At 41.1% G+C, this 21,604-nt stretch overlaps 2 protein-coding genes across 6 annotated transcripts; one reads left to right on the plus strand and one right to left on the minus strand.

The window, feature by feature from the left end:
• Positions 1-4,496: 4,496 nt before the first annotated feature.
• On the minus strand, positions 4,497-6,210 carry pomk (protein O-mannose kinase). Of its 2 annotated transcripts, none has more exons than XM_079581924.1 (3): positions 6,049-6,210; positions 5,388-5,672; positions 4,497-5,293 (listed from the first exon to the last, which is right to left on the minus strand). In XM_079581924.1, the coding sequence occupies exons 1-3, from the start codon at positions 6,172-6,174 to the stop codon at positions 4,529-4,531; spliced, it is 1,176 nt and encodes a 391-aa protein (XP_079438050.1). In that variant the 5' UTR covers positions 6,175-6,210; the 3' UTR covers positions 4,497-4,528. The 2 variants fall into 2 exon arrangements, with proteins under 2 accessions (XP_079438050.1, XP_079438051.1); XM_079581925.1 differs by having other exon boundaries at positions 5,984-6,140.
• Positions 5,545-21,580, plus strand: pam (peptidylglycine alpha-amidating monooxygenase). Of its 4 annotated transcripts, none has more exons than XM_079581890.1 (27): positions 5,545-5,661; positions 8,853-8,966; positions 9,034-9,156; positions 9,786-9,900; positions 9,975-10,035; positions 10,128-10,215; positions 11,292-11,383; positions 11,584-11,667; positions 11,735-11,783; positions 11,854-11,921; positions 13,728-13,808; positions 13,901-13,977; positions 14,057-14,160; positions 14,237-14,424; positions 14,499-14,546; positions 15,701-15,976; positions 16,840-16,969; positions 17,053-17,169; positions 17,256-17,325; positions 17,437-17,647; positions 17,838-18,041; positions 18,128-18,246; positions 19,671-19,767; positions 19,848-19,898; positions 19,978-20,241; positions 21,039-21,098; positions 21,175-21,580. In XM_079581890.1, exons 3-27 carry the CDS (start codon positions 9,065-9,067, stop codon positions 21,348-21,350), a joined length of 2,922 nt encoding a protein of 973 aa, XP_079438016.1. In that variant the 5' UTR covers positions 5,545-5,661; positions 8,853-8,966; positions 9,034-9,064; the 3' UTR covers positions 21,351-21,580. The 4 variants fall into 4 exon arrangements, with proteins under 4 accessions (XP_079438016.1, XP_079438017.1, XP_079438015.1 ...); XM_079581891.1 differs by lacking the exon at positions 5,545-5,661 and adding an exon at positions 6,273-6,385 and having other exon boundaries at positions 19,981-20,241; XM_079581889.1 differs by lacking the exon at positions 5,545-5,661 and adding an exon at positions 6,274-6,385.
• Positions 21,581-21,604: the final 24 nt, after the last annotated feature.

Below are 21,604 nucleotides of genomic sequence, written 5' to 3' on the forward strand. Positions count from 1 at the left end.
GTGGGTATTAGGCAGGGGGGTCTGGAGGTACAGGTGGTATTAGGCAGGGGGGTCTGGAGGTACAGGTGGTATTAGGCAGGGGGGTCTGGAGGTACAGGTGGGCATTAGGCAGGGGGGTCTGGAGGTACAGGTGGGGATTAGGCAGGGGGGTCTGGAGGTACAGGTGGGGATTAGGCAGGGGGTTCTGGAGGTACAGGTGGGTATTAGGCAGGGGGGTCTGGAGGTACAGGTGGGCATTAGGCAGGGGGTTCTGGAGGTACAGGTGGGTATTAGGCAGGGGGTTCTGGAGGTACAGGTGGGTATTAGGCAGGGGGGTTCTGGAGGTACAGGTGGGCATTAGGCAGGGGGGTCTGGAGGTACAGGTGGGTATTAGGCAGGGGGGTTCTGGAGGTACAGGTGGGTATTAGGCAGGGGGGTCTGGAGGTACAGGTGGGTATTAGGCAGGGGGGTCTGGAGGTACAGGTGGGTATTAGGCAGGGGGGTCTGGAGGTACAGGTGGGTATTAGGCAGGGGGGTCTGGAGGTACAGGTGGGTATTAGGCAGGGGGGTCTGGAGGTACAGGTGGGTATTAGGCAGGGGGGTCTGGAGGTACAGGTGAGTATTAGGCAGGGGGGTCTGGAGGTACAGGTGGGTATTAGGCAGGGGGGTCTGGAGGTACAGGTGAGTATTAGGCAGGGGGGTCTGGAGGTACAGGTGGGTATTAGGCAGGGGGGTCTGGAGGTACAGGTGGGTATTAGGCAGGGGGGTTCTGGAGGTACCCCTACATTATTGGGTTGGGGCGGTTGAAGGTTTCGGTGGGTTTGTGGGCGTCTGACAATTGTCTTTTTGCATATGTCCAAAAATCCTACTACTTGACCGTCGTCTTCACCCAGGTCACATAGATGTGCCCTAAACTGACAGATGTCCATTCCAACAAATTAAAATGTTGCTTAAAAGTTTCTATTTTGGCTTCATGGTTTGCTGTTGTCTCGACTCAGTAAACAGAATAAATGAAAACTTTCTGTTCACTCCCTCAGGTGTGTTTGCAGAGGCTGATGGCGCTGAATATTTGAGTGGATGACTTCTGTTGAATTATAATGGCTTTGTCTTTAGGTGGGACTGTTCGGTCTGGTTTTAAATCTTTATATATATATATTTTCCTCCACAGTTTCCTTTTCTTCGTATTGCTGTTCACAAATGCGGGACATACTGTATGCAGTGTTCACACTACTCCTACAAAATAAATTAAAAATAAAGATACTTGTCAGCCTCCCACGGCCACCTTGTCTCTGTTCACACAAACATACAACATTGTACATGTTTGAACTGCTCTTTGTAATGGTGTAATCTTATCTCCCTGACCTCACCTCGGCACAGTGTTGGGCAGAATACCCCATAAAAGTGATCAACTAAGTCAGTCAGTTTAGGTATGCTCCCCTTACGTGTGGAGAAAAACCTTGACCCAAACCCATCTGTGCTGGCCTTTAAGAGGTCAATAGACCTGGAGTTTTCCGAGCTGAGAGCATCTTGTTTCTTGTACAAAACTGCCAACGGACAAACTCAAATCAATGTCCATACACGGTTATAATATTGCGATTTTACGATTATTCACGATTAATGGCCAAATGAACGCTGTTCTGTCGAAATGCCACTCCTGTCAAGAAGTGCATCCCTTAAGATTATACGCATGTGCAATATCAAGAAATCATACATTTGACAAGGGGTGGCATTTCGACTGAACAACGGAAATAACAGACTTTTTTCTTTTTTAATGCTTTTTCATACTTGAACTTGTAAACATTCACAGTCTACGACTCCCTTTCATTAAAATTAAAATAAATAAAATTGAATGATACAAAACATTGTCAACGTTACTACTTTACATAATTACCACAAATATTTTTGATTATATTATTATATATTAGGCCACAACCAAGTCTAGGTTTTATGTTCTGAAAACGTATGCTGTCCTGCTTAATTATTTGTCAGATGTTTTCTATTTCAAACTTTTGGACAACTTTATTGGGAATAATGCAGTTCGTTGCCTTGACTTGGACATTCACAGCGAAGGATTATCTCCAAGATGTTGTTTCATATTTGCCATATCAGCACCTTTTGCAGCAACTTCTGCAACAGGATTTTCATGACGGATGTCCATCAGCAACCACAACAATTTGGCCATCTTTTGGATCCCCAAAGAGGTCCCGCTGCTGACTTCAATCGTTTTGTGGGATGCAACTCTGGAGGAGATCGTCCTTCTGCCTTGCTTGGTGTTGCCTGGGCCGCGGATCCATCATAAATCTGAAGCTTGTTTTTGGTTCCTCTAAACTTCTAACATTTTAAAAGCAACACGACGTTTTCAGCAATCAGTGCAATGTAAATAAAGTTTAATAATATAATCAGGCTACTAGTTTTGCAATTGTGCATTACATTACAGCAAAGTAATCGAATAACTGTAATAAAATACTAAGTAATGCCTAGTGCCCAACACTGCCCCGCATCACTTAAAAAGGTTGATAAACAGAAAGGTCCGATGAGGTGCAAAAAGATTCTTTAGTCCATGATTCAGGGTTAAAAATCACCCATAAAACACGAACATGGCCTCACAAACTCCGCCGATTCAATCAAAACCCTGTGCGCGAGGTCAACACCTGTTTGCCTTCTTCTTCTTCTTCTTAGTTCTTATTAGAACTTAGCTGCATACATCCACCGACAGCACCGTGTGTGTCTCGGGATATTTAGTTACATTGTAATTACTGTGTACAGTGTCGAAGGAAATGAAAAAAAACAAAAAAAAACTACACCTTATGAAAAAGCTATGTCTCCTTTAAGAATCCCATCAATGCCCTACACTTTTATTTTCACCTCTCCCCTCTCCAATTCATACATTCGTGTTCTTCAAAACTTACTGCTTACATTGACTTGTTTCCCATTGATTTCCCCCGCCTAGAGATGAGGCAGCAACGCCACCCAGTGTGCACACAGGTCAAAACACAAATAGGCTACATAATGCCATATTTGGCTCCTACAAAATTCGTTGCAATTCTTTGCTCTCAACGCCTTCTTCGCACAGTAATGCAATGACAGCTTTATAGTTACATGTATCAGTTTAAAAAGGCGGAATACATCACAGATATAAATTAACCATGAATTAATCTTCCAGAGCTCTCAATTGTCCCTTGAGGAAATTAAGAAACCAGGTCTTTAGTTACATCTACTTTTATAAAATGTTGCCAATGCTTTTACCTACATTTGATCATAAATGATGGTTTAAAATGTTAAAATGTTAAAATACTCACAAACAATGTGTGATGTTCCTTCCGCTAACTGATGTACGCTCTTTTTTTTTTTTGCAAAACACTACAATAAGCCAAAAAATGTTTAATTCTCCATTTTGTTACCAGATCCAATGTTTATTGGATCATGTAAGTATGACATTGCCCCCTGCTGGTGCACATTAAAATCGCAGTTTGAAACAGTATCCTAATTTAAAAGTGATTTAGCTGCTGTGTCTTTTTGAGTTTTTTTGTCTGTAGGTGTCGTCGGTAGTGAACCCTGCTCTGCTCCGGAAATATGGAAATCTCATTTATCTTGTGAGTGACACATATTTATCATTATAATAAATACGATTAAACATTTTGAGACGCATTTACGCGTCTGTTGAAAAATATGTGTATACAGCATGAACCTTTGGTTTCAATTTTAGTATCAGTGGACATCTGAATACAGTAATCACTGATGAACAGGCCTGTGTGTTTCTTTATGGCCATAATTAAAGTCTTTGCTTTCCTGATCAGTGCAGGACACCACGCTTTGAAACAGGGACAAACCCAGGAGGCGGTGCACCATTTCAGAGGAGCAGAGGAGACTGAAGGCAGCCAGCCCCGTACTGCGGTTTCCCCTACACTCAGGACTAACACCTGAACACAATTTTGTTGTACGATTGTACAATGACAAAGCACTTACTTACTTTGTTTTACCGCTACATCGTTTGTATGGTTCACACTCCCTACCATCAGTTCATTAAAGACTGCCAAGCTGCAGCACTGATTCCAAGGTTATAGATTGTCTCTAAGGCCATTTTCACACATGTTAGTGTCTTGTAGGTCGCCGGTTGTTCCATCTGCATTTACTCCAAAGTTAGTTCAGTCCATGATCACACGCGCCTGCACCAACATCGCAACATCAGCCACATAGCAGAGATCAGCTGTTCAACGAACTTATTCCCATGACAACGGGCATCGACCTGTCAAAGCACTGACACATCCGCACATAGTGCACAATTCCCCGAAGACGGTCTCTCCTCTCCCTCATGGTTAAATACAGAGAGGCTTATAGACGCAAAGCGAGGAGAAATGCACTTTAATCGGCTCATGAAGAGGAACGTTTTACTGCTAAAGGAAGGGAAAACGGACAAAATTTAGACAAAATATCAAACCTGTTCTTTGTATTTTCGCTGTTAAATAAATGTGTATTTGTTAAAAACAAAGAATCATAAATCAATTTAACATTTTATTAATCGATAATTATTCCACTGCATTACTTTTCTTTAGAGCATCTCTCTCACACCTGAGCTGTCACGCACCATATTGCTATAAACAGATTTATACACATTTAAGACCTGTTGAGCTGTTGGTCTAAGTGTTGGGTCTTTTTTCTTACATTCTTCATGGATTTGAAAAAGATGGAAATGAACTAAATCCCCCCCAGAAACTCTTCCCATGAGGAACTGCGTCACTTCTGGTATCTTCCATATATCAGTCCTTTCATCATACCCAGGCATGAGGTTGTCTGAGAAGGGCTTGCTTGCAAATGGCCACAACTGCTCTGGAGCAACAAAGTCCCCAATGAGTTCTCGATGGCCACACTTTACTAATACACCGTGGGATTTGTCTACTTGTGGAAGAGCATCCAAGTCATTCACTACAAGGTGCAAATCATTCGTCAACAAAAACTGGGACAAGGTCTTCTCTAAACTGTTTGAGTCACACATCACACGACACCCAGCTGGACTTGTGTGGAGGTAGTGGAGTATGGAGACATAGTCCATGGCCAGCCTGAGCCGCACCTGCCATGTGTTGTGTTTGAGGTAGTGCTCTTGTGAAAGAATTGGATCCAGGTTTAGCAGTGAGCCAAGAGGGTGGTACTCTGTCACCAAGGCATGATCTTTGAGGCAGAAACCAACCAACTGAACTACCTTGGGGCCCTGCAAGGCCTGGAGCATGGACAAGCCATGGAGAAAGTCTTCTTTGTACTCCAACGCAGTTAGAATGGACAAGGCAACCTTCTGACTCCTCCATTCTGCCAGATACACCTGGCGGAACATAAAATAAAATCTGTGATCGGAAATGCTTTATTGTTGCATAATAAAGTTGCAATGTAATCAAGCTGCAAGGATGACTAATTACCTTCTTTACTGCTCCCTGGCCAATGTGCTTTAACTTGTGCACGTCATGATTTATCTGTGAACACTGAAGCCACGGAGTGCAGTTTTTCATTGTGGGCATCTTAAACTGTCCAGGTCTGCAGCCAGTTGAAGAAGACACCTGCTGTCCATTGTTGTTGTACATCGAATCCAGATAGAAGTAGATGAAGACATTGCATAAGAGCAAAGCAGCAAGGCACACCGCCACCACAAAGGCGCCGTGGGACAGAGACCTGCTGCTGCTGCTGCGACTAGAGGTATTCTGCATCTTAAACACAACAAAATGCACAAGTAAAACGCGTTATGGTTTATTCTGCAGTTTCACTACATCCACTATTGTTTGTGATTGTTTTTACACCGCACTACATAGCCAAATTATACAAAAGTAGATCACCATGTTTTGTCTTGCGTTTTGTTTGCTTTATGTTTGCATTTGTTAAATACACAAATATTTACAGAGACTTGAGGCTAAGATGTTTAGAATAGGAAATGAGTTTGCGCACTTCCGGTAAAGCAACGATGAGATGTAATTCGCCTGTGCAGCTATTTTAAATAATATATATATATTTTTAAACTTACCTGGCGCTGCATTAACGTACATATTTTGGTATTAATCGCATACAACGGGGGCTGCGGTAACTTACAAATGGACGAAGGGCTACCAGCACCAAGGGACTTGCTTCAGACGATGGAGAGGACTTCCGGTCAGGTTTAGGAAATAAGACTTCACTAAAACTTTCAAACGTTGATGTAGCTCTTGCTGACTTCATTCGTTTTGTTCTCAATACACTTTGAGAGCGTAAAGACAACTTTAGAGGTACAGGTAAAAAAAAGAGTCATGTCCTGAAAGAAGGTAAGCGTTATGTTTACACAGTGTGATTAGAGTAGACCTATATTGTGAAAGTCCTAGACCGGAAATCAACATCTCATCAGCTATCGTCGTATCTCAGAGGCTTCAGAGACAGCTGCTGCTGCGAACAGGTATCGTTTACACACTTGTACTTTGTAAAACGTTTTGCTACAGACTGCTGCAAATCGTAAACTTTTAATGATTTGACTTTAGACCTGGCGGTGGTCGTGTTCACCTTCTAATTATAGTGACTCCTTCTCATGAAATAGCGCTGTTCGCTGTGATTGTTAGCTCTGTAAGCTATGATGTTACCAGAATGTTGATTTTTGCCCTGCTTGAGTGGCTGTGAGTCGGACGTGTTGGCGATGGGTAAATAATGTGATATCTTAGCCGCAGAGGGAGGAAAAGCATTGTGTTTTTCTAGGCGTGAAGAGTGAGCGCCTAAATCATGTCTTGACTGATCTGAAACAACAATGGTTTAATTGTGAGAATATTTAGTCAAATGTGCTGAGTGGCGACATAGCAGCCGTGTACTTCCAATGCTGATTTACTCCATATGTCAGTCATGACAGTTACAGCTGTATCTGTCTTGTTTCTGAGTCACTTAGTGTTGTTAATAACTACTGTCAGATAGAGCAAACACAGTTACTTGGTTGGCCCTGGTGTTTTAAAGGGTGATATGTGCCTTTAGTCTTCAGTGGGCCGAGCTCTGTTTCCATAGTTTCCTCTATCTCCTCCGAGGCTCGTGATGTCACCGCAGCATCGGCCCTTACCCCACCCCACGAAGCGATCACCGATGACTCACCCGCGTCAACACGATTCCCCCATGCAGCCTGTAGACCTCCCTCAAATGGGCACAGCTGCCACACACACAACGCATTGATGGGTTTCGTGAAGGATTATTATGTTGGGAGATCATATAACGTGACAATGCAACTTCACAATGGAACGATTTGATTTCTCATGCCATTGTGCACACACCACACATCGTCACAGACTACACTGTGCAATCACAAAGCTAAATGTAACAAAAGTAGCCTACATAAAGTATCATTTGTGTCTTCTCTGCTACTACTGTTTTGGGAAATGGTCCAGCGGTGCAACTGTTACCATTTTGTGTCAAAATTCAGAACATTGTGATAATGATATGCTATGGATGATATCCATCCATCCATCCATCCATCCATTTTCCTTCACTTTTCCTTGCCGGGTCGTGGCCTATGGCTCCTCCTGCAGGTGGTGAGTCCACGGGAGGACGGCCTCAGGGTTCTTACCGGGCCTCTTCATAAGGGGCTTCTGAACCGCTCTTTGTCTGACCTAGGACCTGTTTGCCCTGTGAGACCCTACCAGGGACACGAAGCCCCCGACAACAGAGCCCCCAGGATCATTCTGGTGCTCAAACCCCTCCACCACGTTAAGGTGGTTCCAGGAGGGGTAAAATATCCCCAAATTGGATTAATTGTGTCTAAACCTTGAGTAAACATTTCTAAACCAAAGTGGCACATGCATTCAATGCATTACAAAAGCAAATATAATCTTATATTAAATTGAATGAAGTCTAAAATAACAGATGACCCTGAGTACCGCCCAGTGTTCCTCAAACTCCACTGTAATAGATTAAGAAGTGCTAAAAGTAAAACAAACATCATCTATTCATTTTGATCACTTCCGTCTTTAAATTCCATGAAACAGATCTTACCGTACCCATTTTGTGCACAATGTTAAAGGGGCTAGATGCAAGTTAGTCATTTTACACTCACTACTGCCACCTGTGGTCTTATGCGTAACTGGACCTTCTATATTAAAGGAATAGGCCACCGTTTTTACATACTGAGATATGTTCTTACCTTAGCTTTGACGAGTTCTTTAGGACCTGTCTGATCTTCACCCGTGCCTTCAATCCATTGACAGTATATTTAGAATCCACTGTTCGAAATCGGCGCAGTAATCTTCATTTTACTGCGCAGTAATCTTCATTTTACTGTGCGGATGCCAAATTACTCCTGGTATTATTACGCCTTGCAATATAGTTCCCGCTTTTATCCGCTTAGAAAATCCACATTGTTTAATTTTGTGTAATTATACTTTGTAGTGTAACACTTCACGTAACCATATTTAAATAGGGAAAACGTGGAAGAGCTTGGTAGCTTCTACCTTGACCTGTTTTGGAGCTATAGAGGAGAGAGGGAGAGGCTAAACGCTAACGCCGTCTGCGCTGTGTTTACGTGATAGAAGGCACGGATGAAGATCAGACAGGTCCTAAAGAACTCGTCAAAGCTAAGGTAAGAACATATCTCAGTATGTAAAAACGGTGGCCTATTCCTTTAAGCTCGTGCATGATGACACTTCGGACCCGAATTAACACCTTTTTGAGTGACAGTGCAGGATTTTAGAGGCAGTTGTGGTGAACAGGTCAGAGCTCATTCTACACATTAGGACATGGCTGGAACATGTAGGGGGACAAAAATACTTAGTTTTAACATTTTTAAACTCTGTATAGTCCCTTTAATGTGTTTAATGTGTTCTGTATCTGCAGGTGTGTTACAATGTCTCTGTTCAAGAATAATTCGAGTACTTTTATTTATTTATTTCTTTTAGGTATTTGCATATTCTTGCCTAAGGCGGGAACCGAACCAAGCAGAATGATGACGGAGTAAAAAAAAAATCTGAGGTCAAGCTTGTCAGTCGTGTCCGAAACATCAGGGATAACAAGTAAGATTGGCTTCCCATGTGAAATCACGCCAAGGTTTTCTCGTATTACTGCTCCATTGTAATCCAGGGAAAGGTGGACGGTGCAGTGTTTGGGCACGATGGCTCTTTCTGTTTACTGTGTGGTGACACTGGCAGTCATCGGTGCTGCCCGCTGCCTGGAGATGAGCGCTCCACTCAACCGATTTAAAAGGTATGCATTTGGGAGGTCAAGGGGATATTTCAGGATTTTTGACATAGGGCCCCATTTCCTAGTTATCCAGAGTGTTGTTGATTTCTGGAGATATTTTTTTTTATTGTTTATGCAGTCCTTATATTTGAAGAGTTTAGTGGTGCTAGGCTAGTGCTAGGCTAGCGCATGTCTATGGTAACTAGTAGCTTGAATTAAAAACAGTCTGACCCAAGCACAGTGCACCTGAGGCAAATGACTTATAACACCAGACTACCGGTATAACTGTCTGTTTTGACTGAATCATTTTTGAAACATATCCATTTTGCATTTAAAATAATTTATATTTGAGCAGCATCAGCTTCCTGGTTGTAAGCTCCGCAGCGGGGGAGTTAGCTTTCTACAAATCCGATATGGTAACGTTTGGAGGACTACCCCATGATTTTGAAGAGATTTTTAATACATAGACACGCGCTAGCCTAGCACTAGCCTAGCACCACTAAACTCTTCAAATAAAGGACTGCATGAATAAAAAAAATAACACACTGGATAAGTAGGACATGAGGCCCTATGTCAAAAATCCTGAAATATCCCTTTAATAAGTTTTAATTAATGTCTAAGGTCGTGTAATATATGACTCTTGTGCCCGTCAGGTCATATGGAAATGAGCCTGGTAGCTGTGGGTCAGCGTCTCGACAACCTCTGTTCCGGGGCAACTCTAATAATTTCACAGTAGACCTTCGAATGCCACGTGTTGTTCCTCCACATGTAAGGACCAGGATTTTTCATTTCCTGTATTATTAGCTGTAAATCTAATGGGCATTGTCGTAAAAATGTTTCAGTCGGACTCTTACATGTGCATGGCATTTCCTGTTCCTGTAACCAATCAAGATGTATACATTGGTAGGTACCTGTTCATTCAATTTGTATAATCTTTATTTATGATGTAAAAACGTACGTAATTTTAATGTTTGCTGCGTTGATTGTGTCCACAGTGGACTTTACTCCTTATGCCAGTATGGACACAGTTCATCACATGTTACTCTATGGCTGCCAGACTCCTGCCTCGACAAGTGGTCACTGGTAAGCCTCAACACCGTGGCTATTTTTACATGTTGGGCTTCAATGGAAATGTATCAGTGGGTCAATGACAAAAAAAACGAAGCAAAATGTATTATATTTATGAATCATTACATTTCCTTTAGTTTTTGTTTAACTTGGGCACTGCTTTTGGTATCCCTGACAACGGACCTGGGCGCTTCAGTGCACAATACGTTTATAACAAAGTAGATAACAAGAGCAAATCGTATATCATTGCCCATGTAGATTAGACACTCTGAATTCTGACTTAGACTGAAGATGTTTTTTGGGTGACTCATTCTACTCGCAGTGTTTTGAGAGAAGAATTCAATAGAATCTGCTTTTCAACATAAAAATAAGGCAACAACATCTTAAAGGGCAAAATAAAGTATACCTTAACCTTAAAATGACCCTCAGCTATACTCCTGGAAAAAAGTAGGTGTCATTCATGAACCCTACAAAGTTATTTTGATATTTCAAAGGTGGAGCATTTAGTGATCTGGGAATGCACCCATTCCTGTAGTTCAGGACAGCTTTAACCTGAATGATTAGTCAACATTGATTGATTTTTGTAGCAGCTTTGTTACAATGGGTTGATTTTTGGTGGATAGGAGAGTTTTGAAAACATAGAATGATTTGGAAATAGTGTAAATCTTCGCTAACACTTTAGAATACAGCCCGTGTTCCAGGTGTAAGTACGGGTAACAAGAAAGTAATTACACATGTAAGTGCAGGTACTCTTACATGTGTAACAAGGAAGTACAAAATGTAACAAGGGGGAACAATATGTAACAAGGAAGTACAACGTGTAACTACGTGTCAAGGTGTAGTAAAGATATTCAAAGAGCATATTCTAAAGCATTACCAAATCTTCTTCACTGATGTGGGAGGCTGGAAGATATTCAAATGTTCAGAAAAACAGAAATGAAAGCGCACTCCAAAAACATTCTTAAAATTATACGACCAGTGTAAAATCGCCGGCATTGCTGTGTATTTAGAATAGACCAGTCTACAATTTGTTTAATTATGCGGCTATTTCATCAATATGTGTTTTCTTGTCTGACTCCTTCTCTGTTAAGGGATTGTGGTGGTTCACTCGGAACATGTAAAGACGAGTCCTCCATTATGTACGCCTGGGCTCGAAATGCACCACCGACAAAACTACCAAAAGGTAGCAGTTACAATATTTGTAGAATAATTATCTGATATGTTCCTTTTTTATTTTGTATACTTTATTCATTTGGGACATTGTACCACTGTTTGTGGTCAGTTTGGCTGCTTAATATACTTATTAACACACTATATCTACAATGAACATTTAAAAAAGCCTCACAATGTTGTTCACACATCTGTTTTGCTTCTTTATTGTAGATGTTGGGTTTAAAGTTGGAGGTTCTACAGGAAAGCCCTACTTTGTGTTACAAATGCACTATGGTGATGTGTCTGCATTTAGAGGTGGGTTTAAATCATACTTTTGTGATCTTGAGAAGACTCATTCAGACATGTCTGGTTTCTCTTGCAGATCATCATAGGGATTGCTCTGGACTCTCCCTGACTCTGACAACCCAACCGTGAGAGTTTTTACATTTATTGGTTTTATTTGTCACCTTAAAAGCTAAGCATATTTTGTGTGTGTGTTAGGCAGCCATTTACCGCTGGCATATATCTCCTTATGACTGTGGACACGGTCATTCCTCCAGGAAACCAAGGTATGTTTGAACTTTTGTGGCTTAATATTTATTGGTCTATTTGTGGCACTACTGTGTATTAAGTGCATAGACAAATCTAGAAGTATTTGTTTGGCTGTTTCAGTTTTCCTGTCTGACTTTTTCCTTCTAAAACGATTGTACCCAGTGGAATTTATTGGTCAATTAGTGGCACATGAATAAAGTTGTTTTATATATACTTGACTTAGAACATGCATCATTGTTGTACCAAAATACATTTCTTTACCCCTGGACACAGTGTGGAGTGAATGAATGTAAAGCATCGTGTAAATATAAAACTGATATTAAAATATGTACGGGGCTTGGGTCCTTGTGCCCCGTTGTTGATGTGCGTGCCTATATAACGTCCATCCACACAGCACTCGTGTTACGCTCTTGAAAGAATTTACCACAAGCTGAGAAGTGTTTTGAATGGTGTCAATTCACCAACTAAATGTAGCGCGTGTCTATGTGTAAGCAAAGAGAGGACAGCTGTTTTAGCAAGGTGTTAGTGAGAGACAGACGGATGTCCCAGATTGGCTCACATTTGGAGTTTCAATAGCCCCCTTTCCATAAGACCAGTTCAGTTCAATTGGGACTGGTTCATTTAGGGAGGGGCAGCCCCCGCAAGTTTGTTTCAAGTGCGCTTTTATCATTTTTTTTCATTCAGTCTGGCCACAGACAGGTGCCGGCTCAGCCTGTGTCTGCACAGCTGTTGGACCAAGACCTGAGGCGTGTTGTTTGAGGATCACTGGTTAAGACTTTATCTCCCCCCCTCGTCGCCTTTGTCTTGTTTATTTCTGCAGGAGACTGTTTTAGTTCTGGTTTACATGGTTTAGGCCTGAGTTGGTCTTTGTCTTGACTCCTGCGTTGTTTGTGGTTTATTTTCTTGTCTTGATATGGCTAGATATTTTCAGAAAATAATAGGCTTAAATAACAGTATCAACTATTCAAAATACACAAATTAGTGCAAATAAATAAAATAGACTCCAAGCCTATACCAGCACTGGTAAGTCTTTATTGAGTTGTTGGGTTTTCAAGCACCAGGTTAAAAGTTATTGAGAGAAAAGAAAAAGCACAATAATGGGATTTAATTAGGCATTTAAGCTGTGTAAAGATGAAAAAGAAAGTTTTTTTTTTAAACATTGCAATTATACACATTACATAAAAAAGTTTAACACAGGGGCCAAAGCAAAACAACAAAGACACACGTAAAGTTAAACGGGTGCAGCACTTTAAGAAATAGCTTTGAATATGCAAGCTGACTACCGACTCAAATACCTGACCAAACCAAACCGGTCTGGTCGGCAAACTGCTCCAGGCCCCAGGGCTGAAGTGGACCGGGGCTGGAGCAGCTTTTGGGACCAGAGCGGTTCACTTTTGACTGAGGAATCACCCGCAAAACGCTGCGGTCCAGTCCGCTGCTGTGGAAATGGCCTTCTCTCCTCAAAGTTTACAACGGTCTCTGTGTCCATCGCAAACCAGCAACCTGTCTGTATTTTATGCAAATATACGTAGAGTTGTGTGTTCAGCTGAAGGCTGCGTTTATTGGCCCACACCCGACGTTCAAACAGACAATAACGGTCTCCATATCACAGGGCTCAAAATCGGGACTGTACCAGATAAATTGGGAGGTCACACTGGATAACTATACACTTCATATCTTCAGTTACAATAACCACTTGGTTCAAAGTATTTAAAATTGGTTATGATGCAAAATATTGAAAATGTGCTCAAACTCAAACAAAACTTTGTTTAAACTCCAACATGTGCCACAACTAAAAAAGTGAGTTATTTTTTCTTTTACAGTAACAAATGCTGATTCTGCCTGTGATTACACTTCGCCCCCCATCTACCCCTTTGCCTTCAGGACCCACACTCATCGCCTTGGTAAGTCGTATCAAAGATACAGGGGGTGGCACTATTGTCAGAGGCTTGAGTGAATGGGCCACTGGATTCACAATGAATCAATGTTGTTTTAGGCAAAGTGGTGAGTGGTTACAGGGTCAGAGATGGAAAGTGGACCCTGATCGGGAGACAGTCCCCTCAGCTTCCACAGGTATGTTACAGTAATATAAATAAATAGCTATAGCTTTGCTGCATAATAATGAACTTTACATCATAACTATTTTTTTCAGGCTTTCTATCCTGCTAAAAAGGATGTGGATGTTAAATATGGTGACACTCTTGCTGCTCGATGTGTTTTTACTGGTGAAGGGAAAACTTCCAAAACCTACATTGGGTACAACACCTCTTTTGTTATGTTAAAGTTATTTTGGATATGTGTGCTGATGCTCTTGTCTCTGCTCCTGGTGCAGTGGCACTTCAGATGATGAGATGTGCAATTTCTACATTATGTACTACATGGACAGGAAGCACGCCATTCCCTTCTTCAACTGTATGAGCACGGGCTCTAAAGAGTTGTTCCAGAAAATCCCAGCTGAAGCCAATGTCCCCATTACTGTGCCGCCGAGCCTAATGCATTCGATGCATATGGGACATTCAGGTATTTCACACATTTACCTTTCAATATTAAATAATTTAAAACTCAAATTGACTGAACTGTGTTACTTTTTAAAGAGCACCCGGATCAAGCCCCGGAAGATGCTGCTCAGAGTCTGGACCAAGGTGATTTATTTTTCAATCTGGGAAAAACAGATGCTTAATCAGATTTGAGTTATGAAATGATATTAGCTAAAATTTTAATTATTCAAAATATGTTTGTGGTCACGCGATAGCAGTTAAGGCAATTATTTACAGCAGCAGCTAGTTGTAATTTGTCTTTGACCCATTAACCACAGCACAGTGCCCACATTCACAACCAGCACAAGCAATATTTTTCTTTTCCCATTGGTTTTAAAATGTGCATTTATTGGATGATTAAAGTTATCCTATGTGACACTATTCTTTACTTCATTTTGTAGGCAGTCATTTTAAGTTACAGTTTCATTATTTACACCAGGTTTACAGTGCATTTTAAAATTATTTATGTCACAGCCTTATTCCAAAATGGTAAAAAAAAAAGAAATCAATCATCAATCTACACTACACATTTTTGCAAATGTATTAAAAATCAATTATCAAGTATAATTAAGTATTCATACTCTTGAACCAGTGAGTGGTTGGTAGTGGTTGATTGGCAGCTGTGCTTCCGTCAGTTTACCCCAGGGCAGCTGTGGCTACAATAGTAGCTACCGTAGCGTACCACCACCGAGTATGGACTGAATGAATATCGCAATGTAAAGCATCTTTGAGTGTCCAGAAAAGCGATATACAAGACCAATGCAATATTATTATTAGAGCCAAGAAAACTTGAGTCTGTAATCACTGCCAAAGGTGCCTCAACCACGTATTAAATAAAGGGTGTGAATACTTCAGTTCTTGATTTTTAATACACCTACAAAGATGTCTTTACCTACATGATTATGGGGATTGTGTGTAGAGTGATGAGAAAAATATATATTTATATCCATTTTGGAATAAGGCTGTAACATTGGGAAAAGTGGAAAAAGTAATTGGATGTGAATGCTTATCAGATGCACTGTATATCTAAGTGTTTGTTCATAGTGACCGAATGTAGCAGGCATTTTATTGACATTCATCATTACTCACCATTTGCTTGCTGGCTTACTTCTCCTTCTTAACTTAGTTTCAAGAGTATTTATTTGGACTAGATGGATGCACACATTGAATATTTCACTCGTCTATCAGCACATGAAGCTTTAGCCTGTTGCAGTCCGTTTCCTTGTCTTTTATTGCTATTCTTTGCTGTCTTTGTGCAGGTGACCTGTTTTCACTATTTTCGAAGCTCTTAGGGCAGAGCAAAGATGTAGGTTATTTTCACAAGCTCGGCTCCAGCAACATGCTTAGAGCCCAGGACGAGCTGGTGGCTCATATTCAAAACATTATGCTAAACAAGGAGCTGGGCTCTCCTACTGGTAAACTTGTTTATAGAGCCAGGAAAGATCCAGTTTTGGTGAGGGACAGAGTCCACAAATTCCATCAGCTTGAGGATATGGCAAAGCCACAACGAAGCATGCTGCTAGCTGAAGGACGAGGTGGGTCCAGCAAGTGTTGTGGACTTCATGCTGTCGCTGCTGCCCTCATTGCTTTGTTTGTTTTGTACAGTTTAGCATTTCTAAACTGTATGTATTCATGCCTCTGAAAAGTGTTTTTTCTTCAGTTGTGAAAAACATTTAATTTTCAGGCGTTGTGTGTGCTTTTTTTCCGCCCCATTCTATGTTATATTCATTGTACACAGTTTGAAAAGTTGTATAGATTCAATGCAATATGTGAACAGTGTGTAATGACGTGAAAGAGACGGGAGCAGGCGTATGTAAAATTGTATTTGAGTTCATGAGACATCAGAATCCTATCATTTTGCTTTTTCTTCAAGGCACAACCTTTAACTTGTAGGTGTGTAAAGACTTTATACCTCATAGTGAGTTCCGGACCTCTAGGACTGTGCAAACTCTGTACAAAGCTTCAAACTAATGCAATAGCTTCATAATTGCACCTTCAGTTGCCTTACCTGCCGCTGTGTGGACATCTCTTTACACACTTTATCCTGTGCTCACATGCCTGTCTTGCACCATCACATTTGAGTCATTTCAAAAGCCGCCAGTGTCCTTTGATCAATTGCAAATGGCTCCATCAATCAGTTAAAAACACTTTTGTACTTCCTGCATTTTGATGTGTTATCTACCATTTCAGTGACTTTTGCTGTGTCATTCCCTCTCACGGTTTGTGAAGGCTCTCATTCGTCCAGGAAGTATTCATCATAGTGAAGCTTACCAGTCAGACCTGCTCCTCTGCCTTGTATCTGTCTTTGCTTTTGTTTTGTTTGTTGTTTTGCTTCATGTCTTGTCAGTTTGGCAGATTATCTGAACCTGACTTTAAACATACCTCTGTTTTTCTTTAGATTTTCATTTGGAGCAAGAGACCGATTGGCCTCAGGAACTCATTCAGCTGGGACAGGTATCTGGACTCGCCATAGACTCCGATTCAAACCTGGTAATTTTCCATCGTGGTGTCCGCTCCTGGGACCTTAAGTAAGTGCATCTCGACTTAATACTATATGATGAGTACAATGTCAGAGTAAAAATGATTATAAGGATCACACATCTATTTCCAGATCATTTGATTCAAATGGGAGATACCAACAGAAAAGTCTTGGACCAATTCAGCAATCCACCATTTTGGTTCTAGACACTGATGAAGGCAAACTCCTAAGGGCATCTGGCAGAGACAAGTGAGGAATAATGGCTCCTTTTTGTATGATTGGATACATAAAAATGCACCTTTTGTATTTAACTAAAGAGAGCTGTGTTTCTGAAGGTTTTACATGCCTCATGGAATAACTACAGACGGAGACAATTACTGGGTAACTGATGTTGCTCTTCATCAGGTTAGTGATGCTGATACATTTTTTTATTATAATCATTCACATTAGAGTATTGTCAGTGGGCATTCTTTAAATTCATTTCTTTAATGTTGTGCATATACTTGTGTTTACCAGGTGTTTAAAATGAGCGGTGATGGCCGAGACATAAAACTTGTCACTCTGGGAGAGGCTTTTATACCAGGAAGTGACCACTACCACTTCTGCAAACCCACCGATGTTGCAGTGGACAGTAAAAATGGAAACATCTTTATTTCAGATGGCTATTGCAATGCCAGAATACTCAAGTTTTCTCGTGAGGGCGAATACATGTCTCAGTGGGGCGCAGGTATTGTTACCACCACTCATGATGAATATTTACCTTTCAGTTACAACAAATAATGGGTGCATAAATCATTTAAAGCAGATGTTTGTCATTGTGTTGTACTTACGTAGATGTTTTTAAAGGTTTGGGGAATCTGTTTTGGGAAGTGATTGCCATTATTTTGTAACATGAAACTGTTTTCTTTACTTGGAAGGTTACTCAGACAGAAGAAGGCGTGTCCCGTTCAGAATACCCCACAGTCTGGTCTTCCTTCCCGACAGGCGTGAAGTGTGTGTGGCTGACAGGGAAAACGGTCGTATCCAGTGCTTCATCGCTGAAACCGGGGAGTTTGTCAAAGAAATAAAGAAAGAGGATTTTGCTGGTGAAGTCTTTGCTATCGCATACAGCCCTGTTGGAGGTAATGTCCAAACTTATGTCAAGGTTTTGTTTCTGTGTTTTACATTTACAAATTGAACGATAACCCATGCATCCTTTTGTTCGTAGATGGATTGATCTATGCTGTAAATGGTCAATCTCCATATGACCCAGCTGCACCTATAAAGGGCTTTGTAATCAACTATTCTACAAAGGAAATAATTGATACCTTCCAGCCAGACAACAAGGCAAGCTACTCAGTGAGATAGAGGCGTATCCATGGGCTTCAGTCACATGGATATTTCATGTTACAAAAGCCATGTTGAGGACATTGATCTGACCTTTAAAAACAATATTGAATTGCTAATTACTATGGTAACAGTCCAAATACGGCCCTTCTGTACAGAACCTCTGGCCCCAAAGATGATTTTGAGAAATATTATTATGCAAATAAGAGATCAAATACCTGTTTAACTCTAAAATGCAGGAAATACTGTCAGTATTTTTTTAAATTTCTCCTCAGTGCCGTATGCGAGACCATTTGACCAGGCCTCCCAAGCCATTTTTCATATTTGATATATATTATAGATCAGGGACATGTGATTTTGCGTCACGTATCGACAAATGATTTCTTCTTTGTCAAAGTGAAAGGCCAGTGTGTGAGTATGTGGCGAGGGGCTGGCAGTGATGAAGAAGGCAAATCTCGAGCACCATTACACCTCGAAACAAATGTGTTTGGATGAAATGAATGCTCTTCGTCAGAGCAAGCAGCTTGCACAAGACTGACCAAAGCTAGGAAAAGCAGCTTCGAGTAGCATCACTATCAGCTGACATCAGACGCCTCAACAAAGATAAACAATTCCAGCCATCGCATTATGTGACTCTGACATGCATAGAAATGATGATCCTCCATACTATCAGTCCTACTTCAGTGTTGTATGAACTCTAGAATGTTTGTCGCTAAATAGACCCTTGTGCTGCTAAGGTTAAGGTTAGGTTAAGGTATACTTTATTAATCCCCATAGGGAAATTCATTCTCTGCATTTGACCCATCCTCAATGCCGCTTGGGACGACCTGTAGGAGCAGTGAGGAGCATCCCCATGATGTGCAGCCAGGCTGGTGGTCAGAAACACCTGGCTGGGGGATTCACCTGACATCATCAGTGACCTGCTGCAGGCAGGAAATAATCAAGAGGAATAAGATTAAACTAAAATTAGCGATTATAAGTGTAAAACTACAACTAAAAAAATGGTCTTGGTGTGGCTTAAGGTGCGAGAACAGAATGACATTTGAGACGATAAAATAAGGTTTATCTGATATTTCCAACAACAGTTAGACATTTGTTTATTGTTACTATGACGACAGCTACGATGGAAATAGATAGGAATCTAGCTTCCTGCTTCCAGCTAAGCCTAGAATGTTTACAAACAATAAAGGATCTAATGTAAGGCCCTTGGAGTACTTTATAAAAATTTATTTGGCCCTTGTTGTGACAAGGTTCCCCACCCATGATGTAAAACATTCTTTACTCCTTTGGGCTACAATAGTGAGGTTAGGCCCTTGGTGTTTGGGCAATGATGAAAATGGGCCCTGCACGACACATAATTGCCAACCCCTGCTGTAGGAAGTCTGTTGAAAATGGGCAGAACTTAATTTCTGGGTTCATTACAGGACTTTGAAATGCCTCATGACATTGCTGTGACCAAAGATGGCAGTGTGTTTGTTGGTGATGTTGGGACAAAAGAAGCCTATAAATTTACTTCAGAGAGTAAGTAAAGAAAACGAAAGAGCTTATTTTACTCATAGATTTGCGATGTTGTAATTTAATCTTTTTGTTTTGTTATTCAGAAATGCATCGCTCTGTCAAAAAGGCTGGGATTAAAGTGCAGGAGCTAGAAGGTGATGTTATACTTTGTCCTTTTTTACATGACATTTCCTGTTGCTTTTCGTGTGGTTTCATTGTGAGTATTTTGTGCAGAAGTGGAGGCATTTGTCCAAACCAAACTCAGACCCGAGCCCAAGCCAAAGTCCGAGCATAAAGTTGTAAGCGCCACTGCAGTTCCACAGAAGCAGACCGTGGTTCCCCAGACACAGAAAATGGTGTCGATTGAAGAGAAGAATAAAGTAGACGCGAAGCCAGACAAGGATCCGAGTGTGTTCCCCGCCGTCATGACTACACTGCTGCTCGTCCCTCTACTGTTAGTCGTCGTCATGGGCGCGTTCATCTGCTACAGGAAAAGAAGTATGCACCCCTTGTACAGTGGGTTCAGAAAGTATCCATACCCCTCTGCTTATTCCTATGCTATACATGCATTTCAGTCATGTGACTTTTGTTGTTATGGCGGCCATTTTGAATACTGAAGTAGAATTGTGCAGTACTACAACATGTAACAATATCACTACTCAGGGATGACAGTAGAGATAACAGTAAAAACACAGCCCTGGAGACGCAAGTTTATGTGAAGAAACCAGTGTTTAAGCTGCTCAAGATGTTAGCATGCTACCGGTTAGCATTTAGCTTCAACAGCTCAGCTCCGACCTCTCCAAGAGAAAGCCCTGAACCACACTCCAAACATCTAGCCATGGAAACAACATGTGACAGAGGTCAGAGCTGAGCTGTTACTGTAGTATTTCCTCAGTGTTCATAGATGTGAGCCACACATGAGTTTATCGTGTTGAAGCCATTGACAGTTGATTGACAGTTGCTAACCTGTAGCATGCTAACGTCTTGAGCAGCTTAAACACTGACTCAGACTGAGATTCTGTTGACATGACAAACTGTAAAAATCACAGACACTTTGTGTGATGTCATGGGAAACGCATGTATAATGCTTTCTTTAAAGTTTTGACAATCAGGCATTTTAATGGATATTATAGTGTAATCAGTGTGGATTTTTAGCAATGTATAGTTAATATAGTTTTAGCTACATAACTGAACTAATTAAAAGGTTTGAAAACTTTCTCTACCGAGTGTAAAGATTTATCAATGCTCACTATGTGTTTTTGCTGTCAAACTCGTATCTCCCTTTTTATTTGCAGACCAATTTGAGGTGAAATCTGATGCGCCTTCTGTAGGAGGAATTTTGGGAAAACTAAGAGGTACATTATATCACAAATCTGTGATGATCACACAAATGACAGGAACTTTAAGTTCTGTATCTGATTGTGCTTTCAGGGAAAGCCGTGGGCGGCCTGAACCTGGGCAATTTTTTTGCGACTCATAAAGGCTACACTCGGCAGGGCTTTGATCAGCTGAGCACTGAGGGCAGTGACCAGGAGAGGATCGACGAGGACAGCAGCGACTCAGAGAATGAGGAGTACTCTGCCCTGCCTCCCCCACGCACATCATAGACGGTCGGCTCAGACTTACAGTGCCAGGATGTTTGTAACTATTGTGTTTGTTCCCATTGGATATTTTCTTTATTTTCTTTATTTTGATATTTATAGTGTATTATTGGGTTATTTTATCTTTCAATGTAAATAAATTGAGGATAGTTAATAATTATTCACAATGGTTAGCAGTAACTCCATGCATCAAACTGTGGAGGACCAGGACTGACAAAACAATAAATGTAAATAATTCAATTCAAGTTTGGAATTTCTCA

The sequence above is a fragment of the Gobius niger genome, assembly GCF_951799975.1.
Source record: "Gobius niger genome assembly, chromosome: 2".
Taxonomy (NCBI): Eukaryota; Metazoa; Chordata; class Actinopteri; order Gobiiformes; family Gobiidae; genus Gobius; species Gobius niger.